Source organism: Mobula birostris, chromosome 13 (assembly GCF_030028105.1).
Source record: "Mobula birostris isolate sMobBir1 chromosome 13, sMobBir1.hap1, whole genome shotgun sequence".
Taxonomy (NCBI): Eukaryota; Metazoa; Chordata; class Chondrichthyes; order Myliobatiformes; family Myliobatidae; genus Mobula; species Mobula birostris.
In genome coordinates, this window is record NC_092382.1 from 24,880,813 (window position 1) to 24,895,913 (window position 15,101).

Below are 15,101 nucleotides of genomic sequence, written 5' to 3' on the forward strand. Positions count from 1 at the left end.
GCCTGTTGCTGTACTGTAGAGTTCGATGACTATGGCTAAGTCAAACTATGACAGAGTCACTGTTGATTTTCCCAGGGGGAATCTCTGGTGACCGCAGCAGGTTCACAATTAACTGCCCCGCTCCATGATGAGTCCAGTGTCAGCCTACAGCTGGGAACTAGCAGTGAGGAGCAGACAGTAATTACAGGACTTTTGTGCATGTCAGAGAGACCAAAGTCAAATGGTAGTAATACAGAGAGGGAAGGTTGGATTGAAATTGTCAGCTGTCGCATGTGGAATGTTAGCGTTGGGGATAATATGTGGCTCTTCACTAAAATTCAGTCTGGTGAGCAATAGGTGAATGTGTCCCAGTAACAGGAGGACCATTGGAAAGACATTTCTTGGTAATTCTGTGTTATCTGCAGATGCTTGGACGATTTTCAGTGATATTATTTTGCAGTTCCTAGTGCTAACAGGAACTGTGGTAATTACAAACTCAACATGGAACAGTGACAAGGAACAGAAGGTAACTGAACCATGAGGATTGTTGGAATATTTGATCAAATGAAAGAGGGTCAGTAGTTGAAAAGAGAGACGATATTCAGTCCTGCCTGTTCAATTGATGATGGAGTTGAAGGTAGACTCGAGAAATGAGCTGAGAAATAAGTTAATATATATTTGATTTGTGGGAAACCCGGGAGTAATCAAGAGAGTCTGCTGAATGGCCATTAAGGTCAAGCATTGGGAACATGATGTGATGTCAGTAGTTCTCTGTCCACTTGCAATGTCCATCAAGTGTCACGTCACCAAATTCACCTGTCAATCATTGTCTGTATCCTAACCTGTCTAAAAGTGAATGTGTTCAGTAATATTAACAGAGGCCTGGGTTGGTTTCTGCAAACAAAAACTCTGTTCTTGATGTTGACCACAAGCATTGCAGGACTTTCATAGCCCAGAGGTAACATTACACTGGTTCTGTCAGTCTGTGATTGATTCAGTAGAATCTAAACTCAGTCTATGTTCCTACCACTTACGTGATACTCTGGCCCGGTGAAGTGATCCTCGCCCATTAACATGAAGCTGACTCCCTCCACACCCTCCTCAATCGCCTGCTCCAGTCGCTCCATGTAGAATCTCGTCAACTGGAACAGTTGGTGATCCTCACAATTTGACAGGAAGGCCGAGATTGCGGAATTCAGATCTGTAGTCAGTCATAGAACGTAAAATATTTGAGTGTACGATGTGTATGCGGACACGATGCCAATTTAAACCAATCCCATCTTCAGGAACATGGTCAATATCCCTCCGTTCCCGGCCTACTCATGAGTTCAAACCCCTCTCAGATGCTGCTGAGTATCTGTTTCCAGTCCCTCCCTCGGCAGCTCATTCCAGACACCGATTACTCTCTGTGGAAAACATGCATCCTAAATCCCCTTTAAACTTTACCCTCTAACCTTGAACCTATTCACTCCAGTGCTTGATATTTGCACCAAGTCATGGACTATCGAACTTTGCTTTGCCCCTCATAAATTTATGAATTCTCTGAGATAGCGGTCTCAGACTCCGACGCTCCAGAGAAAGGAATCCAAGCTTGATCGACCTCTCCCAGAAGCCAATATTCTGTAATCAGGGTGAAACTCACCTGCACCCTCGCCAGAGCCTCTACATCATTCTCATGATATGGCTACCAGATTTGTGCACAATACTGAGATTGTCTCTTAACCACAGTTCATCCAGTTACAGCACAACTTTAAAAATTACGTACTCACACATCAACTCATCGTTAGCACGCTGCCAATTGTGTTCCCACTTTCAGGGAGCTATGCCCATCCATCACAAGACCCATCCACTCATCAGCCTTCCTAACGGTCCCAGCATTCACTGTGCACAGCGCTAGCAAACTTGATCTCCCAAGGTGCAACTCCTCACATTTGCCCGAATTAACTGTACTCGGTGACTTTCTGTTCATATTTCTCATGGGATGCTGAACATTTTGACAACAGTCCCAAATTTACACAACTCCGCCGAGTTGGTTAATCGACGAATCAATCCACCTACGTGATTCTTTCTATTTAATCATTTTGAGTAATACATAGTTTATTATTAAGTTATTTACATCACACATGACACATAGCGAGCCAGTAGCCTTGCGGAGATTACTGGTCACAGACCTTCACCCAGAAGAATGCTCCTCCATTCCTGCTCTATTTGATGTGGCCAAGACAACACTGAAATCAATGTACAAAGTCTCCGCTGAAGATTCCTCAAACCGAAACGTCGATTGTTCCTTTCCCTCGATAGGTGCTGCCTGACCTGTGAGCTCCTCCACCATTTTGTGTGTTGCCTTCCCTACTTACCCTCTTGTTTTACTTTAATCCTATTCACCAAGGACATTCAATGCCTCCGTAGCCCACTCAGATTCCCTGTTTAAAATTTCTCTGTCACTGTCTCCCGCACCCAGCCCGTTCTCCCACAATATAACGCTCCTTAACTCGGCCACAGAAAACACACCGAGAACTCCCCTCAGCTCCATTGAGCAACAACCCGGAAATCCGGGGGGAATTCACCACTGGCCTTCCAAACAGAAAACAGCAGCTGTTTCTCACTGTCTGTTGAAGGCATTTCCCACATCAGGATGTAACAAATACTGACGGAAATTCTGTCTGTTCCCTGGACAGATACATTGCCCGCTGCTGTATTCCTGTCTGAGTTTCACCCATACCCACCTTATTCATGAGCTCCTTCCCCTTTCACTCAGGTGAAGATCTGCACGGTGAGCGGAGTGATTCGACCATTCCCGTTGTTAGGTCCCTGCGCTGGACCTGGTGAATTGTTCCAGTGCTCAAGGTCGCTTTACCGGTAGGGTCAATGACCCCGTTTAATGGCACGTTTTGCTGTGCCCCTTTAGCGCCCAAGTTTATTCCTCTGAACTATTGATGATTTGACTACACGTGTACAATGATGACAGAGTTTTAATGACAGAGAGCCCAGTGAACATACCTGTGTACATTCTGACTCTGAATGACGTTGGTTGATTGTCGTCTGCTTGTCCGCCGTCTGGGTGGAAGAAAGCACCACCTGCTGGCGATGATCTGAATTACACAAATAAAAGAGTGAGTCAGTCAAGCCTGGTTTATACTTTGCGTCAACGCGTCGCTGTAAGCTCTGCGTCACCGCAAACCCTACGCAAATTTGATAAGGACCCCCACGCGACAGCTTGCATTGCTGCAACGCGCACCTCTCACAAAATTCAATCGCGCGTCGCGGCAACACAGAACGCAACAACTGTGATCGGTCCGCTTCATTGTATCGCATGTCATCCTACGCTGCAATAGCTTCCCATTGGGCGACTGAAGGGCAGGGAAGGAACTCTGGTTGTAATGCTTTCCATAAAGCTTTACAGACCTCCGAAATTGGACAAGTTGCTCTCTGGGAAGGATGTGATCGGTCGGTGGGAAGCCTTCAAAGAAGAAATTTTGAGAGTGCAGAGTTTGTATGTTCCTGTCAGGATTAAAGGCAAATTGAATAGGAATAAGGGACCTTGGTTCTCAAGGGATATTACAACTCTGATAAAGAAGAAGAGGGAGTTGTATGAAATGTATAGGAAGCAGGGAGTAAATAAGGTGCTTGAGGAGTATAAGAAGTGCAAGAAAATACTTAAGAAGGAAACCAGGAGGGCTAAAAGAAGGCATGAGGTTGCCTTGGCAGTCAAAGTGAAGGATAATCCAAAGAGCTTTTACAGGGTATATTAAGAGCAAAAGGATTGTAAGGTATAAAATTGGTCTTCTTGAAGATCAGAGTGGTCGGCTATGTGCGGAACCAAAGGAAATGGGAAAGATCTTAAATAGTTTTTTCTGCATCTGTATTTACTAAGGAAACTGGCATGAAGTCTATGGAATTAAGGGAAACAAGTAGTGAGATCATGGAAACTGTACAGATCGAAAAGGAGGAGGTCCTTGCTGTCTTGAGGAAAATTAAAGTGGATAAATCTCTGGGACCTGACAGGGTGTTCCCTCGGACCTTGAAGGAGACTAGTGTTGAAATTGCAGGGGCCCTGGCAGAAATATTTAAAATGTCAGTGTCTACAGTTGAGATGCCGGAGGATTGGAGAGTGGCTCAGGTTGTTCCGTTGTTTGAAAAAGGATCGAAAAGTAATCCGGGAAATTATAGACCGGTAAATTTAACGTTGGTAGTAGATAAGTTATTGGAGGGAGTACTAAGAGACAGAATCTACAAGCTTTTGGATAGACAGGGGCTTATTAGGGAGAGTCAACATGGCTTTGTGCATGTTAGGTCATGTTCGACCAATCTATTGGAGTTTTTCGAGGAGGTTACCAGGAAAGTGGGTGAAGGGAAGACAGTGGATCTTGTCTACATGGACTTCAGTAAGGCCTTTGACAAGGTCTCGCATGGGAGGTTAGTTAGGAAAATTCAGTTGCTGGGTATACATGGAGAGTTGGTAAATTGGATTAGACATTGGCTCGATGGAAGAAGACAGAGAGTGGTGGTAGAGAATTGCTTCTCTGAGTGGAGGCCTGTGACTAGTGGTGTGCCACAGGGATCAGTGCTGGGTCCATTGTTATTTGTCATCTATATCAATGATCTTGGATGATAATGTGGTAAATTGGATCAGCAAGTTTGCTGATGATACAAAGATTGGAGTTGTAGTAGACAGAGAGAAAGGTTTTCAGAGCCTGCAGAGGGACTTGGACCAGCTGAAAAAATGGGCTGAAAAATGGCAGATGGAGTTTAATACAGACAAGTGTGAGGTATTGCACGTTGGAAGGACAAACCAACATAGAACATATAGGGTTAATGGTAAGGCACTGAGGAGTGCAGTGGAACAGAGGGATCTGGGAATACAGATACAAAATTCCCTAAACGTGACATCACAGGTTGATAGGGTCATAAAGAGAGCTTTTGGTACATTGGCCTTTATTAATCATTATTAATCAAAGTACTGAGTATAAGAGCTGGAATGTTATGATGAGGTTGTATAAGGCATTGGTGAGGCCGAATCTGAAGTATTGTGTTCCATTTTGGTCACCTAATTACAGGAAGGATAGTAATAAGGTTGAAAGAGTGCAGAGAAGGTTTACAAGGATGTTGCCGTGACTTGAGAAACTCAGTTACAGAGAAAGGTTGAATAGGTTAGGACTTTATTCCCTGGAGCGTAGAAGAATGAGGGGAGATTTGATAGAGGTACATAAAATTATGATGGGTATAGATAGAGTGAATGCAAGCAGGCTTTTTCCACTGAGGCAAGGGGAGAAAGAAACCAGAGGACATGGGTTAAGGGTGGGGGGTGATAGTTTAAAGGGAACATTAGAGGGGGCTTCTTCACACAGAGAGTGGTGGGAGTATGGAATGAGCTGCCAGACGAGGTGGTAAATGTGGGTTCTTTTTTTAACATTTAAGAATAAATTGGACAGATACATGGATGGGAGGTTTATGGAGGGATATGGTCCATGTGCGGGTCAGTGGGACTAGGCAGAAAATGGTTTGGCACAGCCAAGAAGGGCCAAAAGGCCTGTTTCTGTGCTGTAGTTTCTATGGTGCTATGGTTCTAAATTATGGAGGACACATTTCGCACGAAAAAAGACGCTCGCGTCTTGTTTACCCTGACACTACCATGACCATGAAGCCTTGTGTGGGCGGGTGAGTGCACATGCGTGACGTGCGGGAATTGCCGAGCTGCACAGATACACCAACGCACAAGTATAAATGCTCAAAATGCGCGTAGACCACTTGCGTAGGTTACGCCGTCCAGTTAATGCAGAAGTATAAACCACGCTTTACTCTGCCCTTCAAATTTAAAACACTTCTGTAAGATTGCTGCTCAGTCTCCTACTTTCCAGGGAGTAAAAACAGAGTGGTCATCCTCTCCCCAGAACTGAGGCCTTCTGGCCCTGACAACAGACTCGCAAATCGTCTCTGCACTCTTTCCACTTTACCCAAGCCTTTTGAAACATATAGCGGCAAGAACTATACTTTGTACCACAAACACAGTCTCACCAACGACTGATACAACGGTCCCATAGTGGTTAACACATGTCTTTACAGTTTGAATGACCCAGTTGCAATTCCCACCGCTGCCTGTAAGAGTTTGCAGGTTCTCACTGTGATCACATGGGTTTCCTCCAGATGATCTCGGGGGACCTAATGGGCAGCGCGGCTCACTGTATCTCAATAAAAAAATAAATAAAATAATTTCCCAAATCCAGCACTCAGTACCCTGACTGTTGAAGGACGACGTGGTAAACACATCTTCACTACCCCATGTTGCCGTATTGAGCGAACAGTGCACCCATACTCCACAATGCCCCCGTTCTGCGACAATCTCAGACCAATATTCAATGCAATATTCAAAATGAAACTGCAGAGCACCAGGAAGACCAAGGTAAAGTAAGGTTTGATGTTGATAGCATCCCTCAAGAATATGCAGTGAAGCTGGTAGAGAGAAGCCAGAAGAGCATTGCAAACAAAAAGAAGACCAGGAAAGCTAAATGGATTTCTGCGAAAGCTGAGCAGCGAAGAGAAGTGAAGGACATTGGAACAAATACCTCCAAATGAACACAACGTTCAAGAAGACAAAGGAGAGATAAGAAAACTTACTTAACAGACTGATGCAAAGAAGATGAAGAAACCAAAGAACTGGAAAAACAAGAGATCTATTCAAGAAGATTAGAGAAATCAAAGGAACATTTCATGCAAAAATAAGTATAGTAAAAGGCAAAGAAGGGGAGGCCCTTACAGAACCAGAAAATGTCAAAAAGAAATGGCAGGAATACACAGAAGAATTGTACAGAAAATATCCCAACAGCGAAGACACCAGCAATGACTCCCTCGACAATCTAGAGCCAGACATTCTGGAAAGTGAAGTCAAATGGGTGATAGAAAACATTGCCAATAAAAAGGCAACAAACATCACAGTTGCTGGTGAACGCAGCAGGCCAGGCAGCATCTCTAGGGAGAGGTACAGTAGATGGTTCGGGCCGAGACCCTTCGTCAGGACCAGCAACTTTGATGTCTGTTGCTTGAATTTCCAGCGTCTGCAGAATTCCTCGTGTTTGCGCCAATAAAAAGGCTGCAGGATGTGACAGGGGTCCAGTTGAATTGTTTAAAACTTTAAAAGATGTTGCTGTAAAAGTGTTGTATGCAATTTGCCAGCAGATCTGATAATCCTAACAATGGCCTTTAGACTGGAAAATAAAAGTTTATATCCCAATTCCCAAGAAGGTCAATGTAAAGGATTGTTCAAATTACCGAGCAATTTCACACGGTGGCAAGGTGACACTAAAGATCACGCAAGCAAGACTACAGCAACGTATGGAACGAGAACAACCAGATGTACAAGTTGGTTTTCGAAAAGGCAGAGGGACCAGAGACAAAATTGCTAACATATGCTGGATAATAGAGAAATCAGCAGAATTCCAGAGAAGTATTTATCTATGTTTTAATGATGAATCTAAAACCTTCAACAGTGTGGACCATAATAAACTATGGCAAATCCTTAAAGAAATGAGGATACCTGGGCATCTGATCTGCCTTATGAGAAACTTGTACGGAGATCAAGAAGCAACAGAACTGACCACGGAACAACAAACTGGTTCAAGATTGGGAAAGGAGTATGACAAGGCTGCATTCTGTCACCCTACTTATTTGATCTATATGCTGAACACATCATGAGGAATGTTGGTCTAGAGGACTCAAAATGTTGGAATCAAAATCACCAGACAAAAGATAAACAACTTCAGATATGCAGGTGATACTGTTCTAATGGCTGAAAGTGAGGAGGATCTGAGGAAGCTTCGAATGAAAGTGAAAGAAGAAAGCTGGCTCCTTGCTCAATATTAAGAAAACCAGGCAGTCCTATTAACTCCGTCGTATTAAGTGGAAAGGAAGTGGAAGCAGTGATGGATTTTGTCTTCCTCAGTTCAACAGTTTCTACATGGTAAATGCAGCTAGAAAATTAATCGGTGCTTACTCCTGGGGAGGGCAGCGATGGGAATTTAGAAAAAATACTGAAACGCAGACACATAACATTGTCTCCGAAGTCCGTAGAGTCAAGTCTATGGTATTTCTAGTTGTGATGTGTGGCTGTGAGAGCTGGACTGAACACAAAAGAATCGACGCCTTTCAACTTGGATGCTGGAGAAAAGTGTGAAGAGTTCGTTGGACAGCCAGAAGATCCAACAAGTCAATACTTGAAGAAACACTGCCAGACTGCTCACTAGGAGGCTTGAGAAGATGAAATATTTTGGCCACATCATGAGAAGACAGGATTCCTTGGAGAAGACTCTCATGTTAGGCAAAACAAGAAGGAGAGGATGACAGACACTACGATGGATAGATAATATTACTCAGACAATGGCTATGCCCTCGAGGGATCTTACCGAGGCAGTTTCCAACAAGAAGACTCGGTGTGCAGTAACGCTGTTGTATTTGGCTGTAGTCATGGGTTTTCATGTATGTTTTGAATGACGATTAAAGGAACATAAGTTGGACAATGATTGTATCATAAGCAAAATACAGAATAAATACAAATGTTTTCAGTCAATAACAGACTTGTAAATGTTGCATTTTGTCCCTCAGATAAATTGCTGATGCAGACAGGGAGCAACCATACTCCAAACATCTGTCCCCACAGCGCCCACTGGGACAGTCGTGTTGTGAGTGTTACTGGGACAGGCTGCTGGCCCAAGGTGGGTCTGTTTACTCCGCTGTTTAAACCCAGCCAGCTCAAACAAAAGGCAGCCACTGAGTCCCTGCAGCCCGTTGTGTCATAGAGAAAGATCGTGACTTGCTCTCAATATCCCCCCCCCCCCACCCCCTGCACACTGCACTTGCTGGTCAACACTTTACCGGTGTCCGCTACAAATGTATTGAAGCCTTCGTCCTCGCCACTTCAGAGGAGATAAACCCCCTGTTCTCCCTCTTCAATCCGTCGCCCTTGCAGCTCCTCTAACTCCATGGCGAGGAAGAGCGGCATTGAAGCAACAAGCTTGTTGGATCTTTCCCAAGAGTCAGTTTAGGAAACAAGTGGCGGGGTCTCGAGAGGGAACTCCTTAATGACAAACCCCATATTCCCATTGGTTGGTATGCTAAATTGGCATTTGCTGTCACCAATGAGAGACAAGTAAATCTCACGTCACTTCACGGGAGATACCGGGCACGCGCAGCGTCAGCACGGGAGCGCGAGGGTGACGGCGCTCCGCCAGAGGGCGCGCGTGGGCAGTGGGAGGGGTGGTGAGCTGGAGCGCGCGGAAGATGGGGAGACTGTCGAGTCAGTGACAGAGACCGCGGGAGCCTGGCCCTCGGTCCCGTACCGTGCTGGCCAGCTCACCGAATGAGTCATGGTCGATCCGCAACCCGCTGCGGTACAACACTAACTCATAAATATCCATGTATATACCTAATCAATGTAGTGTTTCTATTCAGTTCCACAATATAATTAATATGCAGAAGTTATATTGGCTTACACTAACTAAACTGTCAGAACTTTTCTAATCAACGCACCAAATGCATAAGTGGACCACTCGGCTTTCCGAAGGTGCTGCTGATCTGATTCAAACTTCCGTTACACATTCCCCCATGTTCATCTGGAAAACACTTCAACACCACTCTTTATAAAGAAACTGGGCTCTGAAATGGAATCAAAGGCTTTACTTTCACTGGTCTGTGAGCAGAAAGAGTTCCTGACTCCCGTGATTAATACTGGTAAAAAAAAAACAGGAGAGTGAGAAGGGGAGTCGGGGGAGGGGGAGGGGAAACTGATGCTGCTTTTCATTACATGATGCCCTATCCACAGCTAATCCTTCCGCAGTCTCTCTGAACATTGCATCTTCCTTAATATCAACGGCTTCATCATCTGACTCAACAGGCTGCTTCCCATCCCTCAACGACTGAGTTTAAACCGACTCCGGCAGCTGTAGCAGTCCTGGCTGCGTGGACATTCGTTCATCTCAAGTCAGATGTAACCTGTGCCTTTGCTACAGGGTCAGATGGGAACATTGCAAAACCTACTTCTGCTTGAGCACGGATTCTGACAATTTTTTTGGTAAAAAAAAATAGTTTATGACGCCAGGGTATGTAAGTATTATTTATTGGTTGGCTGTTGCTAGTTAGGACTGAATGAAATGTGGTGCTGGGACATTTGGCTTCAAGAGGGTTTGCTCTTAGCAGAGGCTTGCACGACGATATACTTGAGGGCAAGTATATCATTGCAGCTTGCAATAGACGGGGGAATTAATGACATGTTGCTGCAGTTCATGGTACGACACCCCGAGCTACCTGCCAGCCTAGTCATCATATGGGAGCTGAAACATGGGAGGATGAACCCTGGGCGCCCTCTCAAGACTATGGTCAACACGGTCCTAGAAGACAGCGGCACGGCTAATGTAGGTGAACTGAACACACTGATGAGGCAGACGGAGCAGTGGGGAGTCCGTCATCGTGCCTGACGCCGGCCCCCTAGGCCTGAGTAGATGTAGTAGTAGTCATGGTAATTCCACATTTCTGTTATCACTACAGCAGGAAACAACTGCGGCGTCTAATAGAGGGAAGAAATTCTAAACGCATTTCACAGACAAAGCAAGGAAAAATCGGAAGTGACAAGTTTGAAATGAGCAAACAATATGAGGGAATGTGCGTGGCTTCACAGAGCTGATGCCGACAGCATATTAGCAGATCTGGAATGATTGCAACTGACATAACTGGCACATCTAGGTTTATTTAGTCTCATTCCAGCTATTTCCTATTTTCCTTGGTACAGAAGTGCAATGTCTAAAGGACCAATGTTAGAGTAAATGAGACTCACCAAACTTTCTCCTGGCTGAATTAATGGAAACTTCGAGTCAGAAGGGTTCTCTCCAGTTGATGCTCTCAGTCCTCGGGCTGGTTCCATTCTTGCTGTTCCCTCATCTTCAGTTGTGGTTCGCTTCCAGTCGTGGGCTTTTCTTCCAATAAACCTCTCACCGCAGGTCTAAATTTAACCAGACAGATAATGAAATATGTTACTAACACAAACAAGAACAAAGCATTAACCTGAAATTTAAATCTTAATACAGATATGATCTGAGTGAAGAAATCTGGAACTGTCCCTCACACTTTACATAACCTGTCTTGGATACAAAAGAACAGACAGAAAATTCTGGAGGAACCCATCAGGCCAGGCAACATGTGCACGTTGACTCTACTCTCTTCCATTAATGCTGCCTGGTCTGCTGAGTTCTTCCAGCATTTTGTGTGTGTTGCTTGAATTTCCAGCATCTGAAGATCTTCTCTTGTTTGTGATGGGATACAAAGAAGTCATCGTTCAGTCATGTTATAAGATACAAGTTATAATACATAGGAGTAGAATTAGGTGATTCGGTCATTCCAGTCTGCTCCATAATCAATCACGGAGGATGTTTTTTTTTCCAACACCATATTCTTGCTTCCCTGCTATAACACTCGACCTATTTAGCAATCCAGAACATGAATATACCGAACGATAGCCTCCACCACCCTCTGTGGCATCAAATTCTACAGATGAACCAACCTTTGGCTGAAGTAATTGCTCTCGTCTCAGTTTTAAAGTGAAGTCTGTTTATTCTGAGGCAGCACTCTCAGATCCCAGACTCTCCGTCTAATCAAGACACCCTCTCCATTCCCAGTGCATCCAGACTTGCTGTTATTCAGTTGGTGTAAATAATCACCCCCGCCCTAACTTCCACCCCCCACCACCACCAAACCCCAACCACCATCCCTCTGAACTCCACTGAACACAGGCCCAGGTCCATCAAATGCTCCACATGCATAATGCTTATTCCTCAGATTATTCTTGTGAACCTTGTTATCAACAGCTGTACTGAATACATTTCCGGGGAAAACAGGACAATTGGTACCAGGATAATGTACTGGGAAAAGCTGTGCCTTCTTTACTCTTCTGTCAACTCTCACAAAATGTTCCAGGATGAATGTAACACAGATAAACTGGAATCACTAGAAATGCTCAGCAGGTAAGGAACAGCTGTGGGGAGAGGAAAAAAGTTAGCAATTCGGTTTCTTAACCTTTCATCAGAATGGATTCAAACATCATCCAGTTTTTAGTGGAAAATCTTGGGTTGTTCTCCATGGAGTGGTAGGAACTGAGGGAAGATCGGATGGAGGTTTATAAGATTATGAAAGACATAGATAGAGTAGACGGGGAGTATTGTTTCACTGGTTAGAAATGTCTAATACCAGAGGACATGCAATGAAGGTGTGAGGGAGTAGTTGCAAAGGAAATGTTAGGGTAAGTTTTTCTACTCAGAGAGGTGTGGATGCCTGGAATGCATTGTCTGTTATGGTGGTGGAAGCCAACACATTGGAAGCTATTAAGAGATGTTTAGGTAGGCACATGGGTGTGAGGAAGATTGAGAGGATATGGACATTGTGTACGTAGGCGTCATTATTTTTTTTTGGAGGGGGGTTGATTTACTTTTTATCTGGTTTGGCACACCATTGTGGCCGATGTGCCTGTTCCTGTGATGTACTGTTCCATGTTCTGTTCTATCTTCAGCATCTTGAGTTTCCCTTTGACTCCCACTGGCAGATAGACAGGTGACAGTGAGGGGGAATTTCCAAAAGTGAATTGAATTCTGAAACCCCGGTCTATTTCTACTGGGGCAAACACAAAATAGCGTATTAATCACAGCCTCTCCCTGCGAGGGATGGAATGGGAACTCATTCTCTGCTTTGCTTCAGAACTTCAGAACCTCAGAACCAAACATCTGAGCACAGAACAGAAATACTCGCTCAACATCTCATAAACCCGGACAACCTGATCCCCTGATTCATTTTATCTGGGTGAAAACGTGTGGTATTCCAGGATCCAACCTCAGAGGGTCACAGCCCACACCCAGAGCCTCACACATCTTTTCCACATATCACATTGGGTGTTTCCACATCTCACACTGACAGACTCACGCTACCAATATCCAGCCCCTGGAGACGTCTGCTTCACTGTGGAAGGAGGAACATCCAGCCACATCTGTAAAAGCACCAACGTAGACCGAAGCCCAAACACTGCCAGTTCCATATTCCTGGAGCCCCCATCCCAAGATTGTATCTCAAGCACCAACTCTCCCAGGGCTCTTTGCTGCCGGTAATATGCGGCAGTGTCTCAGCTAATCCCAGTTCAATCTTCTTGCTGCGTGGGATCTCGCCCAGTACAGCTGGCTGCCATGTTTCCTGCAGTGTAGCAGGAACAAAATGTAAAATTATAAAGTAGAAAATGCTGGGAACTCAGTTCATCAGACTACATCTCTGAAAGGACAAATGGTGGAAGACCCAGTTTCAGAACTGAGACTGTTCGAGATGCTGCCTATCTGCTGAGCGTTTCCAGTATTTTCTCCTCCTTACTTTGAATTTCCTGCAACTGTAGTATTCTCTCCCTCCTCGTTTTAATGCACAGATAGTAACTGATTGTAAAATATCAACAACACCCTAAACAGTAAATGCCACCCCACCCCAAACCATTTGTTAGTTCTCAGTTCATTCTGACCCTGGTGTAATACATCCCATACCGTCAATGCTCACAGCATCCTTTCCTCCCACTGTCATTCTGTCACATTTGCTCCTGAGGCCGCTGAGAAGCGGTGACCACAGAGCGATAAAAATGTGCAGCACTTGCTGCAGCTCTGACGGGCTGTTACCCTGGAAACGGAGGAAGTGGCTCACCGAAAATAACCGAAAAAGGAAATAACAAACTCAACATCAGATGCTGTGAGTTTCATTTTGACAAAGATTAACACTGCAGCCATTTTGTAACGGGGAAACTAAAATTGAAATGGCTGCTTTTACCCTGCCACCTGCTGTGTTCAATTAAACCTCTGGTAGCTCCAGCTATCAAAAACCCAATCCTGGAAAAGATGCAAAACAAAACTTCACAATGAAGACAAAATTTAGAAGAGAGTTTGCTGAAATATATCATTGTGGCATTGGGACACAGGCTGGACAGAGATTGAACAAAATGGTTGATAGATATCATTGATGTGGTGGGATACAGACTGGACAGAGATTGAACAAAATGGTTGATAGATATCATTGATGTGGTGGGATACAGACTGGACAGAGATTGAACAGTGGGTTGATATATATCATTCAGTTGGTGGGATTCAGACTGGACAGAGATTGAACAAAATGGTTGATAGATATCATTGATGTGGTGGGATACAGGCTGGATGGAGATTGAACAGTGGGTTGATATATATCATTCAGTTGGTGGGATTCAGACTGGACAGAGGTTGAACCAGATGGGCAGGGAATGAGCAGATGGAAACCGGTGGGAGAAGGAATCAAGTGCACTCTCCGATGGTCGTCCAGTAATACACAGACACTGAAATAATAGTACACACTACTAGATAACAGATTCCAATATAACAAAGCCAGAGCAAACAATAGCCCTGGAGGAACGTTATTTTCTTTTTACTGTGTACTGTCCCAGTAGCTTATGGTCGAAATGACAATAAACTTGACTTGACTAAGAAGTTCGGTATATGTCGTTTTCCACCCTACACGCTTCATCAGTGCTCCGGAGAAAGTATCCCATCCCGATACCGCACAGCTTAATACAACTACTGTCTACTGCTATTTCTTTAACTGAATGAAGTAGCGGAGAACTGTGGACACAGCTGAGCACACCATAACCAACCTCCCCTCCATGGACTCAGTCTACACTTCCCGCTGCCTCAGTAAAGCAGCCAACATAATGAAAGATCCCCACAACCTGAACATTCTCACTTCTCACCCTTCCACAGGGGCGAAGATAAAATAAAACAGAAACATACCACCAGGCTCAGGGATGGTGTCCGTTCTGCTGTGATAAGCGAACGGAATGTTCCCAGCGTGTTGAGTGGACTCCTGACCTCACAGTCTAAATCGATCTGACCTTGCACCACATATCTACCTGCACTGCACTTCCTCTGTAACCAGAATGAGTTGTTACACTCAGGTATTGTTTTGCCTCAATGTACTGCTGTAATGTATTGATCTGTGTGGATGATACCGAAGACACGATTTTCACTCTACCTCTGTACATGTAAAACAAAATAAAGATTCCCCATTTTAATCGTGTGGAAATATTAGACGGCCTGGGT

At 44.5% G+C, this 15,101-nt stretch overlaps 2 protein-coding genes across 3 annotated transcripts in view; one reads left to right on the top strand and one right to left on the bottom strand.

Annotated features, from left to right (window-relative positions):
- The window catches only part of LOC140208593 (uncharacterized), a 290,808-nt gene that overhangs the window by 120,968 nt on the left and 154,739 nt on the right, over window positions 1–15,101 (top strand). The window lies entirely within an intron of this gene.
- LOC140208586 (NACHT, LRR and PYD domains-containing protein 3-like) overlaps window positions 1–15,101 on the bottom strand; it is a 38,121-nt gene that overhangs the window by 15,501 nt on the left and 7,519 nt on the right. For both annotated transcript variants that reach the window (XM_072277364.1, XM_072277363.1), the window contains exons 2-4: window positions 10,799–10,963; window positions 2,980–3,071; window positions 1,014–1,180 (exon numbers count right to left, since the gene is read on the bottom strand). In XM_072277364.1, the coding sequence (XP_072133465.1) occupies window positions 1,014–1,180; window positions 2,980–2,989 (177 nt within the window). In that variant the 5' untranslated portion in view covers window positions 2,990–3,071; window positions 10,799–10,963. The remainder of the gene's footprint in view (window positions 1–1,013; window positions 1,181–2,979; window positions 3,072–10,798; window positions 10,964–15,101) is intronic.